The 17,519-nt window shown below is 36.7% G+C and overlaps 1 protein-coding gene across 1 annotated transcript in view; it reads right to left on the bottom strand.

Moving 5' to 3' along the window:
* The window catches only part of EIF3H (eukaryotic translation initiation factor 3 subunit H), an 84,922-nt gene extending 69,280 nt beyond the window's left edge, over nucleotides 1-15,642 (bottom strand). Inside the window, exon 1 of the mRNA XM_026090019.1 lies at nucleotides 15,570-15,642. Coding sequence (XP_025945804.1) covers nucleotides 15,570-15,641 — 72 coding nt within the window. The 5' untranslated portion in view covers nucleotide 15,642. The remainder of the gene's footprint in view (nucleotides 1-15,569) is intronic.
* Nucleotides 15,643-17,519: the final 1,877 nt, after the last annotated feature.

Below are 17,519 nucleotides of genomic sequence, written 5' to 3'. Positions count from 1 at the left end.
TGGCAGCTGAAATACCACAGGCCTTTCTGGGGATCCGAGGAACATTCAGCTGTAACATCACGCATATGCCAAGACGTATGTTCTCATATTTCTCTGAAAAGAAGCGACACCGTACCAAAGCTCTCCAGTGATTCACGTGTAATTATGTTGCAGAGAGCTGGAAGTTACCACCGCAACGAAACCAGGTTTCTAGTACCTGTGCTGTACTTTGTCTTAGCGATGCAATATCCATTAAGAGAGCACTTCTTACCTGATGTAACAAGATTTACTTTCTTAAATCCAGTATTTAAATGTTTTGAATGCCTAACAGTTTTCCCTCCCCAAGAAAGCTTAATCAGCCCAAGCACTAGCCCCAAGCTGCCAGCATCTGGGGAGGGGACGGGCAGAGTGTGTAAGTAATACTCGGTTACGTAGCCATTTGCAAATCAACCATAACTGACAAGGGCAACAAACACAGGAGGCGCCAAGATATCCACATGCCCTCAATATTTTTAATGCTGGTGAAACTCTGATCAATGTTTATCTTGGCAGAAAAAGTCCATGAAAACTATTACAGTTAATAGTATCTGACATTTTGAACGCATGCTATCACAGTGCTGGAGCCTTCTCCATGTGAATTCTTACACCTTAGATAGAGGATTTTTGCACTTAAACATGACAGCATGAATGGCAATTTCACTCACGCTCCTAGCATAGCAAAGTTCAGATGAGAGCAGAAACTGTTACTGTGTTTTTGCGAACGGATAGGTCTGAAATACCACAACTAACAACTACACATGTAAATGAGTTTGAATGGTGCTAAACTCAAAGATGCATAAAATTAAGATATCTAGCTAAAATATACAAAATACGCATATGGCACCTTTGGAAAAACAGAATTAGGTAATCTGCTTAATTTCCAGGTGAATACATACCCAGAATCAAACATCTCTAGTTTTGCGGACCTGCCCAAGACCAGGCGGAGGAGTTTCAGCACGACACAGGCTGCAGAGTGGCTTCTGCTGCAGTGCGTAGGGAGAAAGCTAACTAATTAGCTACTGCAGAGCAACTCAAAATGTGAAATTAAACACAACAGCTCCGAAACCCTCAGATAAGTGTGAAATGGCATTGTTCTCAAGAACGACTTGAAAAAAGAAGAGAAAATTAGAACAGGATACAGGGAAACATGGGCAATGTTAACATTTTTGAACAGTGCCAGATGATGTTTTTACATGCAGTAGATAAGTGCTTATCCCCTACTCACAAAAGACAAGTTCTGGAAGCTCACCAAGCAGAAACTTGCCTTGAGCTCATTTCTCTCCTGGCTGCAGCACCTCTCGAAAACACAGTAACAAAGTCTCTCAAATTTTCTGCCAGGAGAACAGAAATTCTGAAGTGAATTTAAGGTACCATTGCGATGGTTAAGAATAAAAAAAAAGTATGTCTACTACACATACCTATGTCTTCTGGATGATTAAGGAGACAGGTATTTACATACATGGACAAAAATTTATAACTTAATCAGTATAATCCACAGAAACTTTTTTCTAAAAGGCAGTATCTGATAGGTACCATGTCAAAATCATGCAGCCGACAGGTCGATACCGTAATCTTTTAGGTTTCATACATGAACCTTCGTAACACAAGACTGCCATACCACCACAAAGTACTACCACGAGGTAACTCAAGGCTACAGACAAAATCAAATTTTCTACATTAGAATAATCTTCAGAAATGTGACAATCTCTGTTGACAATTAAAGCCTCCATTCACTAAAGATATATTCTAGACTATCTGCAGAGATTTTTGAATTTCTCTCAATTCTCTTACAGAACCTACAGTGTTGATTTTTTGACCATTCCTGACATGAAGAATGTTTAAAAACTTACTCCTTTCTTCTCAGATGCACCTTAACCAGAGTTAATTTTGGAATTAACAACTACAGTAATTAATAGAAAGTAAATTTTTTTTTCTGAGATCAAAATTGTTCTAACAAGACCTTCAGTGTCTTAAAGTAATTGTTTTTGCAAATATCTCCAGTCCTAACAATGTTTACGGCAAAGACTTTAAATTTTTAAGTTCCCTGACAAGGAATTAGAAAAATACCTGATCTGAATATACAGTGCATGATTTAAAACCAGAAGGACACAACTAACTAGACCTGAAAATTACAGAAGCTTTAAAAATATAACTATATATTTCTGTACAACAAAAGAACTCTACCCCTCACCACTCTGTTTAGCATGTGCTATCCAAAGAATGACTAACCGCAGGGGGGAAGAAAAAAAAAGTTTTGCCCTTATCTTGACTTGCTAGAGCCTTAACACCAACATTTACAAAGCCTTTGAAAATACCGTTTTAGGAATATGTAAGCTTACATTTTATGTCATTCAACAGATAATAAACATCAGATGTAAAAACCTTATTTCTGAGCTTGACAGAAATTTGGTCCTTAAAAACAATAATTCCACAAGAGGCACAACAGAACGATGGTTGCCATTTCATGCCACCTCCATTAGGTGCAAGTATAAAAAAAACTTCTCTTTTGACATTAGACTGGAAATTTCCTGGAGCTGAGCATGACTCCAACTATTATGGACAAGGCATATTGATCTGAGAAGGTCCATCTATATATGAAAGCCACCTCAAGCAGCAGTTACTGCGTATATTTTCACATGGAAATTACGAACTGTAGGATTCTTGTTAGTCGTCTCATACAGGTCCTCAGACATCATTATGGAAATTCATGTTAAAGTGAATGGTAAATATTCCATCTTAAACTGTAGCTTTTCAGAGGGGTGGGGGGAATAAAGTGCCTGTAGCATTTAAATATTTGCAATTATTACAAAGGGCATTAAAAGTAGCCTAAGCCTTTTGTTCCCTGGGTGACCTATGACACGAGTTGGTACCGTATCACCTACTTAGTTTTCAAACTCCAAAGTTTCATCTGATTTAACAACAGAAGTATCATCAGTAACTTCCATTCTGGAGCTGCGCTCCTTTTTAACATGTACCTTAGGCTGAAGAAAATTACCTAAGTTGTAATGGACTACTCATTCAACATCAAAATTTTCTATCTTTTCTACTTAATTTAGGAACCACACCAGCCTTCAATTATAGGGCACCTGAGGAATCTACACAGTTTTCTGTATGACCTCCCAGTTCATGGAGCTAATAGCCGTTTAATTCCATACTTTCTTGTGATTTTTAACAGGACAAAGAAGGTGTTAACATCCATAGCTGGAGCTACAGATCTTTASGCTAGAATACCCATTCTTAATTATTTGTAAAGACTACTTCCACAGAGACCCTATAGCAGAGATCACATTGACAGATGTTGACTACATTAAGATTTTTGGTAACAGTAGAAGAGTAAGTAGAAAACCATTGGGTTCCTGGGGCCAAGCAGTTACTTGCATTTTGTTAGGTGTTCACAGATACAAATGATTTGTTTTTGTTAAGCAGTTTCTCAGGGCATGATAATGAGGTCTGATGCTGTACTTATAAAGCGAGGCTGTTGTGAAACTGAACATTTTGATAAAATATTGATACATTCCTGACAATACCGCAAATCAGAAAAAAGGAAAATAATATGAAGCTAAATTAAAGGAATAAATAACCTATCAAATATATATAACACAATAAGTATTTGGATTTTTTTAAAGGGCACATTTTTCAAAAATTTCTCCAAGGATGCTTTATATCTACTGGTCATCTGTCAAGACAAGAGAGTTCTGAGTATGAGAGAAAGCCATCTGTATTTTAAGTAGGAAATACTTCCAAGATGCTGTGTTTCAAAAGCTCTATAATTTCCCTTCAAGCAGGAGGGAAATATATTATAATTAAAACATGGCCTTCTTTTACAACAAATATAGCCTACCTACAACTACAAGCATCCAAAATTTTTCAATAAAGGTGGCTGTTTACACAGTGCAAGTCCAGGCCCACTATGGACACTGCCAGATGATTCACACAAACATACCTATTTACTAGAGGCACACACATGCCCACTATACACATGGGTTTGCTTCTTACTCGTTCTATTTTTGGGACACTTTAAAAACTGTAGGGACTTAAAATATCAAATTTATGGTGGGCAGGGGGAAGCAAGCCAATCCAATTCATAAAATAATGGGTTTATATAAAAGCAGACATATAGCATGAAATGAACCATTATTTAACATTTAGAACCAAGGCTGGGAAATATACTTATCTAGAAGTCCTACAAAATGAAAAAGATTTTGCTGATGACATAAATAGCTAGGTGGAATTTGGCTTGAAAAACCTGAAATAGTACAAACATTAAGCCTGTTTCTGTAGGAATGCAACATTAGAAATTGTGACTCCTGGTCTTTGGTTAGAGGTTTGTTAGTCTTTCATAGGCTGAGGTTTTCCTTAAGGCTGTCAAGAACTTACACTAATCAGCTAATGTTTTGTAGGTACCATGAAACATGTTTGAAGTCATCTATTTATTTATGTCTAAGTGAGATGCTTGGTCTTGCAAAGGGAAAAAGTTAAATGCAAACTGCAATGCACTGAGTGAAAAGGTCATTAAACAGTGGAGAAAAGTAAAGTTTATTTAAAAGAGACACAGAAAACAAAAGTCATATTTTAGTAGATCAAACTCCCCTCGATTTTTGTCCTGCCCCATTTTCCTGTTAGACTGCACAGCTGTTCAGGTTAATGACTATCTCCTCTGTCTGCAAGTCACTAGTATGCTTTAAATATTACCTCAATGTAAGTAAAAAAAATGCACCTTTACATTTGTGTATTTAAATTCCCCATTGCCTTATTCACACACTGGTATAATGTATTTCTCTGCAATACAAAGTTTTGTAACAAATTTCGCAGCACAGGAATTCATGTTCATTTCCATGGAAACCATCAAGGCCATGGGCGCTGCAGAGCGACTTCCTTGTAGGAGCATTTCATAACACAGCCCCGGGATCCAGCTGTGCAGGCAGCAGGGCATTAGATGGTATTACCACACTGTTAGGAGGCAGTGATAGGGCTGTAATAAGATTAAGGTCCAAAATCCTGCGAGATACAAGTGTGACAGAGCATTTCACCAGTACTTCTTAGGGGATTACCTTTCCTATTTCACAAATCTCACAGAATTCAAATGTTTTGTGAGCATTTAGACAATTTTATAAATAAAATAAAATTTACATTTATTATTTTTAATAAATGACAATACATAACCATCACTTCAAGAATAAAAGCTCATGAACATACTCCTTTAGAGCACAGCATATGGAAATTATACAGAAATATTAAAGGCAGGGACAGTTTCAACATTTTTCACTTGGTACACAGGAACCTTATAGGTATTGACCATATGCTGAAATATGTTGTACGTATTAGTAAACCATCAGCATTCAAATATTGCAGTGCATATAGAGCTAGAAGCGCATCTGCAAGTAAAAGGTTTACTCTTCATGCATCAGCTTCTAGCAGTTTCATATAAAAATATTTAAAGGTTACAGACAAAAGCAGCAATAGTAAATTTTAATCAAACAGCCTATTTTTTCAGATTGTGCAGAATTGCTGTCATTTTGAAGCTGAAGAGCTGCAAAGACAGTTACCCATACATACTTGGCCTTCAAAATTTAATAAAATAGGGCAGAGCTAGATGGGGGAGAGCGGACAAGCTTACTTTGCCCGTTTGGGGGGGAAGAGTGGAGGAAAGGAGTGCCTCATTGCTCAGAGACTACTGATCTTCTTTGAAGCCCATAACCCATGACTTCCACATGCATTCAGTACGTGCTTACCAGTAGCCAGTAAAATCCTTACTGGACATGATTGCCATTTTAATCATTTATAGCCTTTTATGTAACAAATTTTCACATTCAGGCACTCATCCTTACAGGCAAATGCTTGGTTATGTGACAAAGGGCTGAGAAGGAAAAAGATCATGCTAGTAACAGGCAGTGCAGTCCAGAGAACAAAGAATGGATTGACTCTCAGTTTTCCTGCTGGCTTAAAGTATTAAACTGAGGAAAAACAAGAAAGTCACTTACTCCTGGTAACCTCGACTTCCCCAACCTTAAAATAGAGATAAGACTTGCCGTTGTACCGCCATCTGAAGATGCACATGTGAAAACCACTTCCATAAGAGATCTAATTCTGATAAAGCTACTCTGACACAGTAAGATTAAAACCAACCACTTTAATTTCATCACTGATAGCAGCAACGGATAAGGTAGCATGGTTTTCAAATTATTCCCCAACAGTGATCTGACAGCTAGAGTAAATACCCTACATGTCATCTTAATGCAAGTTTTAAAAAGTTTAAAATGATCGGTTTTTGGCAGTGATGAAACTTTTTTTTTTTTAAACCATTACATGATTAAGTACTCCAAACTCAACCCTCTGTTAATGAAATATTTTCTTCAGGTTTACATAAAAATAAAAGCACAGTGACAAAAAGTGAATTATACTTCCAGCTAAGATACTAAACACCATGTGGGTACAATATGGTGCTTGCTAAACATGCACAGGTACGTATATTATCTTTTGCACAGATACAGGGTTCCACAGAATGGGAAGAATGCACAGTAAAAGGACTACAAACTGGCATATAACATTTGAGCAGAACAAAGATAGGGACTGGCAGGCCTTATACACTCAATGCAACATCCCAATCTTACTTTTCCAGTAAAAGATCAAATAGTTATAACAGAATTAGCCTGCTCTTGCAAACACATATGCAGCAAAATTCAGGTGCATCTTCAAACTTCATGTAAAACAAGTGACTAAATATACCTCTTTTTATTAACTTTGAAATTAACATTAAGCCAAAAAGATCAATAACACACTTATCTGGAATAAGCATCCACATGTAAGTCATTCAAGAATATTCCCATGCTTATTCCTAGTAACCTTGTGCATGCATGTTACAAAAGAAATTATCAAAGTGAAATATGATAAATTATGCTTTCTTTGGTTTGGATCCTTGATTTTAGATTATTGAATAATCTTATAAAATACTAACAAGAATACTTAGTATACAGGTATACAACCACAACCACGAAAGTTTCCAAAACACTTTATGTATTAACATATTTACTTTCTATTAAGATGATACCATTTAACATGCAGTAATGTAATCTAACTGCCTGTTAAAAGAGATAACACATTACTGCAATCTTAACACTACCTGAAGGTTGGGAGGTGGGGGCGGGGAAGAACATGCTAAAACTGTAACATCATTGAGAATATTTTGGGTGTGTGCATAAAAGTGGAAAAATAACACACAAATTGGATCCAAAAAAAGTCTGTGGCAAAGAAAGATTAATAGAAAATACTATGGCAACAATAAGAAAATTAATAATTTCCTAATCTGAAGATTAGAAAAAAAATAAAAACTTCCTCTTCTTCCAAGGCCTCTCTGTAGGATTTATTTAAAAGGTGGAGGAAAGAAAAAAAACACTTCTATGAAATAACGGGGTATAAAAGCTGTTCATATAATATGTACTATAAAGGGCCTTTCCATAGGTAGTCAGATTTCCAAGGTTTCTGTATCTGCTATTTTTCTGCAAGAGGCCTGCTATACCTTGCATGCTTCCCTGAACTATAACATACCGCGTATCAACTGCAAAGATCTAATCTTACTGCAGTAACACGAAGACCAGAGGAGTACGTTTAACATTTCAGCTAATGCATTGTCTCAGTTTCAAACCTAGCAATTGTCACCTCTCCATGCCAAGTCAAATTGATCATCTAAAAGAAGAGATGAAGGTAATGTTTGTATTTAAGTATTATCTGGGTTGTTTTCAATGTAACATTCTGAATATTTTACTACTTTTTAATTATCAAAAGACATTTGGGGGAAAAATTCTTTTCCTTGGTATTACAACAGCCATATACGTACCAAAGAGCATGATTTACTCTTTTCAACAGCTATGTATACGTAATTACAATGCAAGAGACCAGTTTGATATGCACACAACAAGAACACAAAACAATGAGAAGTTTAACTGTTAATGACAGTAGCACAGAGGGCAACACATTAGTTCTTCCAAACAGAAAAAATGCTGTTTGAAATATTTTCCCCTTCAAGTCTTGAAGCGTAACACTGTTGAACACATTTAAACCAACTCCACATTTAGATTAACTCCTTTTGTCAGCACACTAGCTTCACAGTACCAAGTGATACCAGATGTTTTAGTTTTAAATGCCTCACCAGAGTATACTTACCATGACACTTAGTAGATGCTGAGCACACTAATGCGCTCTTTCAAATCATTTAAAGTTTGTGCTCTGTTAGCAAGTATACCTGCTTTCCACTGACAAGAAATGCTGAAATGTTAATCCTCAGACCACCATGATTGTAGATACTTTACCTGTTTCAAGTTGAAATCACAAAGGGGTATGTCTATACTTAAGAGTGAAATCAATATCAAGAACAGAGTTTAGAATTAAAAAGTAAGAAAAAATTAAAGAAAGGAAAATCCCTTCCTTGTTAGAAGAAACTGCCAACTGCCCAAGAGCTGAAGGAATTCTAGGTTAGGGAAGAAATAAACAGAGAGAATCACACACCCCCAAACTTTTATTTTGTTTTAAATAAGAATGAGAAACAATATACTTGGGTCACTATATCCAACTCTTTACTACTTTGATTTGTACTACTGTTACTCTGATAATGTACAAAGCCAACTTGTGAAACCAAAAGAGTTGAACATTGCAGGATGTCTTCTGTCCTACTGAAGTGCTACAAACCAACACAGCCAGCTGGGGGAGGAAGTGAGGGAGAAAGTGAGGGAGAAAGAGGCGGAGAAAGGGAGCTGCCACCAGTCAAAGCAATAGGAAGTCTCACAATTCCACTGGCACTTCACTATGCCTGAAAAATGGAAGTTATTCTTCTTCAAGGAGGTTCCTTCCCCTTCGTCTTATCAGTACATCTCAGTCCTTTCTCTTCTGGATGGGAGCATGGATTACTAGTCAAAAGCTCACCTCCAGGCTGTATTCATGCAATTTGTTGTATCTGAAGATTAATATAAAGTCTATACATACTATCCAACTAATACAAAATGCTTCCATCTTCACCACAGTTCACATATCCGCAAACAGAACAAGCTAGTACTCAAATTCACACACTAACTCAGTGCCAGCATAATCTCTGATCTATGTTTTTAGAGAAGCAGGTCAAGGAAAAGTCAACGTGACTAAGGGTCTATTTAAAATTCCACTCAGACTCCATGGGAGGAGAAACAAAACAAAATACAGCCTGAAGCATATTTTACCCCAAGATCCCATTCTACAGCTGGGCAGCATCAAGCAACTGTCCAGATTGGAGCAGCCATAACACAGCCACAGTACAGCCTCATCTCTGGACACTTTTGCAAAATCTTCATAAAGGGCAAGGAGGAGGGGAAGAAACTACAAGAAAAAGTAGGAAAAACAGAATCTTCACAACTTAACAGAGTGTCAAAATTGTTTTTAACCACTTCAGTATAGGCTTCATTGTCATTAGTGATTTTAAATGAGAGGTACTCAAATACTATGGAAATGAATTGCTTTCCTTCTGCGTCAAAAGCTATCACTAAAAAAAAGTGTGCTTAAAAGAAGATTTACAAGTCTCAAAAACTGATTTTCAATAAACATGATACTTCATTTTTTTATTTACTACAATGAAACAAATCCTCCTAAAGACATCTTCAGCCAAGAAGTTAATTAGGACTTCCCTATAAACAGTTGTGGATATGACCCTATCTGTCATACGCCTTCAGAACAAAAATGGCTAGTAGCAGGAAAACAAGGCATGAACAACCATGCTTGGGGGGTAGAGGGATTTTTTTTATTATTTTTTTCATTTAATAAATTCTATGATAATTCTACAAAATAAAGTCTGATAAATTTAAGGCTTTTAGAAACTTAGACTCATTGACTTTCATCTAGGTAAAAAAAAAAAGAACAACTTTGCATACCATTAGATGAGAATGCAAATTGTTAGGCACACTACGTCATCACAGAAGCAGGGACAAAGTAACGAAGCTTACAATAGCAATCATGGAGTACATCAATCATATCTTACACAAGAGAAACATCTGCACTAGTTACACTGGTGCAAATAAATACAAATGCAGATAAGACCTACAACTTCTTAATTTGTTCTTGACATGCATTTACATCTTGGCCAATGTATATTTGCATTTAATTTAAATAAACAGAAAAGGACACCCTAAGGCTTAGTTTAACCTGTATACAATTTTAAAAGTGTGTCTAAATATATATTTAAAGATTCATAGAATTAAGCAGATGGAACAAATATAATCTGGCATTAGAAGATCATCTTGATTTTTAATATTGTCCCTATCCCTAATCTTAAAGTTTGATGGCCTAAAGATTCAGGTATGTCTTGCCTGTCCTATCCATAAAGGCTTCTGCTGAAAGGATTAACACTTTTCATTAACTACAGAATAATAATTTGTTACTTATATTAAGGCTTTCCACATTAACAGACATGAAGGTAAACAGAAACYTATAATGGTTTTGAGATGCCTAGGATAACTTCTGCTACTTTCTACTATATATGAGATGGGTGTGCAATGTGTATAAGTGTAAAAGGAATACATATGCAATGGTTTAATAAGAAAAAGGACACATCAATCCCATTAATGAAGTGATAAGAGCAAGTAGGATATTAACGCTTTAACATGTTGTTATGGCTCCAATTACATTGCTATGCAAGAGCAATGTATAGGAAAACTATACTCTGTCAGTTGACATTGTGTTCTCCAAAAGCATTACTGGGCATAATTTTTTGAATGCATATATACATTCAATAGGTTAGGACTTTTAAAAACAAAGTCGTATACTGGTGTTTGAGAACTTAGATGGATGGGAAATTGTTTTCCTGCAAAAGACCTCTGCTGTTATTCATCTTACTTTTGCTATCCTTCTGAGAATATCCTTATGCAAAGGACATGCAGAGAATGAAACAGTGTTCCCAATAACAAAATACTTCCTTGGGAGTACTTAAAAGGCAAACCTGATTAATGAAAATACCAGTCTACCAGTCCGCATGCTTGACTTGAAGATCCCCATCTCCCAACCCACAGTTGTTATTTTCCTAGAAAAAACTTTCCATATACCCATTATCTACATACTAGTGGTCAGACAACCCACAATTCACCACATGGAGTAACTATGGTTTTGAATATTAGTTCAACTTCTATATCACACCAGCTTTCATGCTCATTTAGTGAAAACGTTACTCATCCTACCTGATCTTATGTCTCTGAGTGATATGCCAGTTTACTTCTGCTTTTACAGTTTTATATCTTAAAATGGTTGACATCACTACTGAAATTGTGAGAACTGCAGAGAAGGACCTTGACAGGAGTCAACTTTAGACAGCTGAACATACAAAGGGCTACAAGTTGCACTAAAAAAAAAATAGAATGGTCTCCAAATTTTGAGGCAAAACAGAAATCTGCTAGTAGGACTACAGAGTTTCCTGGCACTTTCAACAGTAAAAAAAACCGTAAAAACTGGGGAATCTGCATGCTGCTTCCTTTCAGATCCACACCAAAGAATTCCTTAAAAGATAACTATCCAAAGTCCACCAGCTCCTTTGAGCAAAGAAGAAGGGAGATAAGCAAGTTATGACACTGCTTTATTCCAGATAGTGCATGATAATAATTATCCCTTTTGGGTAAAACGGTGAGAGTGACATTTGAGTTTTCCGCTATGAAGAGTCATACACCTGTGGAACTGAAAAATCAGCAAGCTTATAAGCATGTGAGAAATGGCTCACAAGGTCACACATAATCCAACGTAAAACACACCCATGAGTTTTGTCAAAAATATGTAAATGATCAAGCTATAAAGGTGCAATATGGTACCCTTAAGGATATAGACCCTACTAATCTASACAGAAATACAGAAGGGCCTCTAACAAAGGTAGTAAACTACACACAAGAACATTTGCTGCACTTTCTGCTTCTTCTCCATACAGTCAGCAGGAAGAAAGGGATGAGACAATCTTTTGGACATAAGAAACTGGAGAGAACGCCTATATTTGTTCCTCTGACGCAGACACACACACGCACAACCCCAGGATCTGTGTTATCCTCTCATCCTCATGTAAAGCTTAGAAAAAGCACACGTTACATATCTTTCCTTTCACCAGAAACAGAATTTAATTACCTACTACAAGAGGCAAGATCTCCCAGATGTCTGGTCACAAGCACATCTCTTCCAACCTCTAATTAATGCCTTGCCATTAAATACAATCAACTGTGAATGTAGCCAGCCTCAGCTATGACCAGGCAAGGGAGAAGATGCAAAAGTTCCAAGGCTAATAACAAACCAAAGTATTTTTTGGTCTTCGGATGTTTGAGTTCTATATAACTTCATGTTCTCAAATGGAAGAAGACCATAGGGCAACCTTAATCCTTTATTTGTTTTAAAACACTACTATACAGCTTGAGGTGACCATGTCAATCAGATACACATGTTCCAATAACACAAGGTACTAAGCCAGTGGAATCATAAGCCTATTTCCTTATAGGAACAAAACTTACGTATGAGCATAGTTACAGTGCAAGTTCTTCCACTTGTACTTTCAAAGTTGCTGGTGATTTCAGTAAACTTAAGAGACAGCTCTCTTGGAGAAATAAGTTCTTATGTAATTCATGCAAACAGCTCAGCAAAGAGAGACTACTGGAAGAGTAAGCTCACTCATCTTCTAAAAACGACTTTAGAAAGTAATTCAGACAAGAGGGAAAAAAACCTACAATATTCCAAATGGAGAAAGAGCTTTAAGAAGGTGTGAGCTTTAATTATGTCCAGAGGAAGCCTACTATAAAGCAAGCTGTAGGAACTATAAAAAAAGACTGGATTTATACATTAYAAGCATCATTTGTTCTTCCACGGTTATTGCAAACAGGCACTCGGATAAAATTTACAAATGCTGTTTCTAAGAACTCCAGAAGGTATCGAATGTTCTTCACAAATTTCTTTGTAATCATAATCACCACAAACCTGAGTGATCAGGAAAGTGCTAACCCCTCAAAAAAGAAAAATGAAAAGGCAACTTACCTATAGCTACACAGAAAGCCTGCAAAAAAGGCAGAAATATCCTAATCCATGTGACCACAACTATTGTGATCACAAGTTTTCCTTGGGCTATTTGAGTAGAGGAAACACAATGGAAACTCTAATCAAATTACTCTGTTGAATTTTCTGCTACAGGAAGTGAAGACAATAGAAAGTTACGTATTGCACTGATCTTGCTATCTTTTTCCTCAGAATAGTCAAAAAGAATACATAAGAATTTACAAGTTCTTTCCTCAGGGGGCAGGGGGAGTGGAATCACACTGTAAATGTGGGTTTCTGGAGTTTTGCGACTCCTAAACTCCTAACTCATTCAGAGCTGCGACTTCCAACATCTCTTGCAAAGAACAAGGCTAAGTCATTTACCTTAGAAACTTCTTTTGCTACAGCTGTATTCATCAGGCTTTTTTTTTTTCCCCAAACACATTGATGCATCAATGAGAGCTCACAACACATACGACAGTTTGTCTGCTGAATCAATGTAAGCTGCACATAACCGATATAAGCTAACACGAGCACTTCAGAATAGCATAAACCAGTGACATATTAGGACTTTACACAATATACAACTAAACTTGTCTTGTTTCTACAGTTGTAGAAATTCTTATATAGACTATACATAAAGCACTAGGGATGAGATAAGCACAGAGATCTGCAGAGCAAGCACAGTTTGCCACCACTAATTTGCACTGCTAAATAAACCCAATGCAGATGGCAGTATTGTCTTAAAAGCAGCAAGAGAATTCTTGTATTTCTGTTCATCATATAAGCTAAACTGCAGTATCCATTCAGTTCGATAACGCAGAAAACCTTCAGTTCCAAGAAAGGAGAGCAGCTCACATATACCTTATTTAACAAACCTCCTCAACGTCAATGGCGCTGAATTCATATGCAACCAGTGTCTCTTGCCATGTTGTAAAAGGAACTGGATATAGTCAATTGTTCTTTGATATTGCAGTTGTTCCTAGCATTTCTGAGCTGGATGAATTCCACACACTTCTGCTTACCATCCCTTAAGAAAACCATTCCTAATTCTAAACTGTCAGTGTAATTATACACACAGATAACTTTTCCTCTGTTATGGATCTGTCAAAAAATGAGTCAGAAAAAAAGAACAAAAAACATTTGAAGTGTTCAAGACAACAAACATGGAGTAAAATACTTTAAAGCTCATTATCATGCACACACATTAGCTAGTCATACRTAAACATCATTTGACAACTGAGATTTTGATTCTGCTGACAGAAAAGCTGATAGAAAAGTATACAGACATATTGATTTTTCCTCTTCTGTGACTACAAAATATTTTTCAAACTGCAAAGATAGGAAAACTATGTCTGCATTTAATCTCAGAAGTATTTTACAAACGAGCATTCAGGTACTTCATTCGAGTTACTAGATATCTACAATGCAAGACAATTCTCCCCAAACTTTTTGAAGTTTTGGTGCTGTAATTTTGTAGAGTACTCTAAAAAAAAAGTACTAACATTATTTTTATATATATATATATATATATATATATATATATATAAAAGCTTTTTCTCTACTTTCTGCCATGACAGTGCTTTTTTAATTTACTCTCATGGAGTTGAACCTGAAGCAAAATTGCACTTGATCTAGATCCAAATTGCACCATTATGTAATAAAATAAGGAATTAATCAGATTCACATAAGAAAGAAGTTAACAAGATAGTCTGCTTGTATCAAATTTAAGAGGATGCCAGCAAAGTAGGTACTGCTGCCTCATTATCTATTATGTTTTAAGCTAACATACTGACATTTAAAACTTCTTCTCTTCATTACTATTGTCTTTTATCCTCTGATATAACAGGCTTTCTAAAAGTCCTGTCACATTCTGATATATACAGAAAATTGATACATCTCCATTTCATATACACAGATCCAAAAGCAACCTATATGGTGTCTTTGCTTTCAAAACAGTTCCATTTGAAAGAATTAGTTATGCCTGCATGCAGGTTTTAGCCTACAAGTCCTTGTTGAAACAGCAGTCATTTAAACTGCCTTTAATAAAAGCTAACTCAATAAGACTATTTACAAAAAAAAAAAAAAAAACCCTACCAAATACATGATGAAAAGAAGTAGTAGGATTGTAGACTTTTACCTCTGAAGAGCAAAAACATTGTTGACCCAAACTTTAAAGCACTGGTGATCATATGTATGACCAATCATATTATGTATTGTAAAAACAATCTTTTATCACTGATGTGCTTGTATTTAGGAAAACAGTGTTTCATATTTTTATTTCAGATGCAACATTTGTGTTTTACTTATAGTAAAGCTCAATACATTTTCATTAAAAATTATGAAGTTAAAGATTACTATTCATTTAGTTATCACTAAACTAACACCAATTAAATCACAATGATGCTAGTTAATAGCATTCATTCAATCTTCTGAAGAAAAAAGAAGTTACAACTTAGGTCTAGCAGTCAAACAGTCTCATTTCTAATTCTATCACTGTTTAGCTATGCAGATGTAAATAAAACCATCACTATGAGTCAGCTCACCCATTTGAGGGGGGCAGATGTTGTCTGTGTTATGGGACTGCTTACAGCTGGTGGAGGAAGAGGGACAGACATGTACAGCTCTAAGAATAAGGATTTGAGAAGGAAGAATAGCACCATTCAGAAGAATTCAAGGAACTAGAGAACTATGCCATTTCCCACGCCAAAAAAAGGGGGGGGGGGGGGAGTGAGCACTGCCAACAGATGAGGCATCAGTGGAATGTAACAGACCACTGACTTTCAAAATTCAACCCAGGTTTTGGCAAGTAATTACCCTGGTCACCATCAAGACAAGACTGAAAGATTCATCACTTTGTGAGAGTGCAGGTGAGACCATAAAAACAAGAAGATATTAGAAAAGTTTAAGCAGAATTTCAGTGAGACATTCTGAGGACTTGCAATGGAAGCCACTTCGGTTACAAAGCAAATAAACTTATGCTGAGACTTCTCTTCCCTACAGGCAACATGGAAGTTTGTGAACTATGCAGTTAGTATCCTGATGGATCTTACACAGAGCTCTGTCAACAGAAGTCTTCAGCAGGTGACATAAAGCTAAAATAGCGAGTCACCTTCCCCTCCACAGACTCTGTGCAAGAGACACCACCATGCTGCATCAGAATAATACACAAGGACATGGAAAAAAAAAATGCACAAAGGAAGAAGTGTTCACAGGCATTTATTGGTCCTTTAAAAGCAGACCATTGGGGTCATAGACAGCTGACCTGAATGAACAGTAGTTCACAAAAGAGATTACACATCTGATAAAGAGAACAGAAGTTTCAAATCCTTGTTCTCTATTTCATCAATATAAGAATAAAAGTAAAGCAATTTAACAGGTGGTTGTCCAGAATTCATGTAGGAAAAAAAAGCATTTTTAAACCCACAGAAATGAGATTAAAGGTACCAACCTGTGTCCTGCACTCAGCCACTTCTTTTCTCAAGCTTCCCTCAAACTCGTTTAACAAAGAAAAAGCCACACACCCCTATCCATTTGACCATAGCCTGCTTGCAACAGCAGCAGTCTGTTACCAGTTGCTGTCTTTTTAGGGCTACATCTTATGACTTGTCAATTTTCACTCCTCCTTGAAAAAGCCACATGCAACTAAGGCACAAATACACAGACAATCAAACAGAATCCTGCAGGAATACTCCCACTAATTAATTCAAGCAGTCTCTTTCCAATCATAAGCACTCATATACACAAATAAGTTATTCTTCCCCTACCCAAACACTTAGTATACTGTATAACTCCAGGATAATGATCACTACTAAATGGCAGGTATGCTCTGCAGCTTACCTCCAAAGTATGATTTCTTTTCTCATTACTGCTATACTGATTCTCTTTCACACTTCAGCTGCACAATGTTCCAATGACACTCGGCAAACACAATATAGAAGTGACAGGCAATACTTCTGTCCTTAAAATGATTAAGTAATTTTTCCTTCCCATTCTGAGTATTATCAACTGTATGAGATATTAGCTAACACAAAAGGAGCCAGCAACAAAGCCAAGAGTAAATACTCTTCCACTCAAGGTCTAAGCAGACAGCCTCCACTCAGACAACTTAATTGCCTGCTAAGCCCATTTACTTATTGTCTGCTAAGCCCCTTTACTCTTCTGTTTTACTTCTTATAGAAATAAAGTTATGTCTGTAGATGCAGGCAGCCCTAACGAAGCAGGCAAGAAGCACAACTGAAAGAAAAATCCAGCCTGCTCCCCATATCTTACCACTATGCAGCTTTCAGTAGTCTGAAGTGTGAAAAGTGGAACGGAAAAACGGCACATTATGGCAGGAGAGTGGAAGAAAAAAAGAAGATATATTAATATCCCTGCCTTCGCCTACAGAAGGGAAGGAGCCGCCGCCCTCCCCAGGGCTGAGCCGAAGGGGAGACTGGCCGGGCGTCAGGAAGCTCGAGAGGGGGCTGAAACCGCTCCTGTCTCTCGGGCGGCCC

This window comes from Apteryx rowi, unplaced genomic scaffold (genome assembly GCF_003343035.1).
Source record: "Apteryx rowi isolate R43461 unplaced genomic scaffold, aptRow1 scaffold_840, whole genome shotgun sequence".
NCBI lineage: Eukaryota > Metazoa > Chordata > Aves > Apterygiformes > Apterygidae > Apteryx > Apteryx rowi.
Note: the sequence above shows the minus strand (reverse complement) of the source record. Positions and strands in the feature narration are given on the sequence as shown.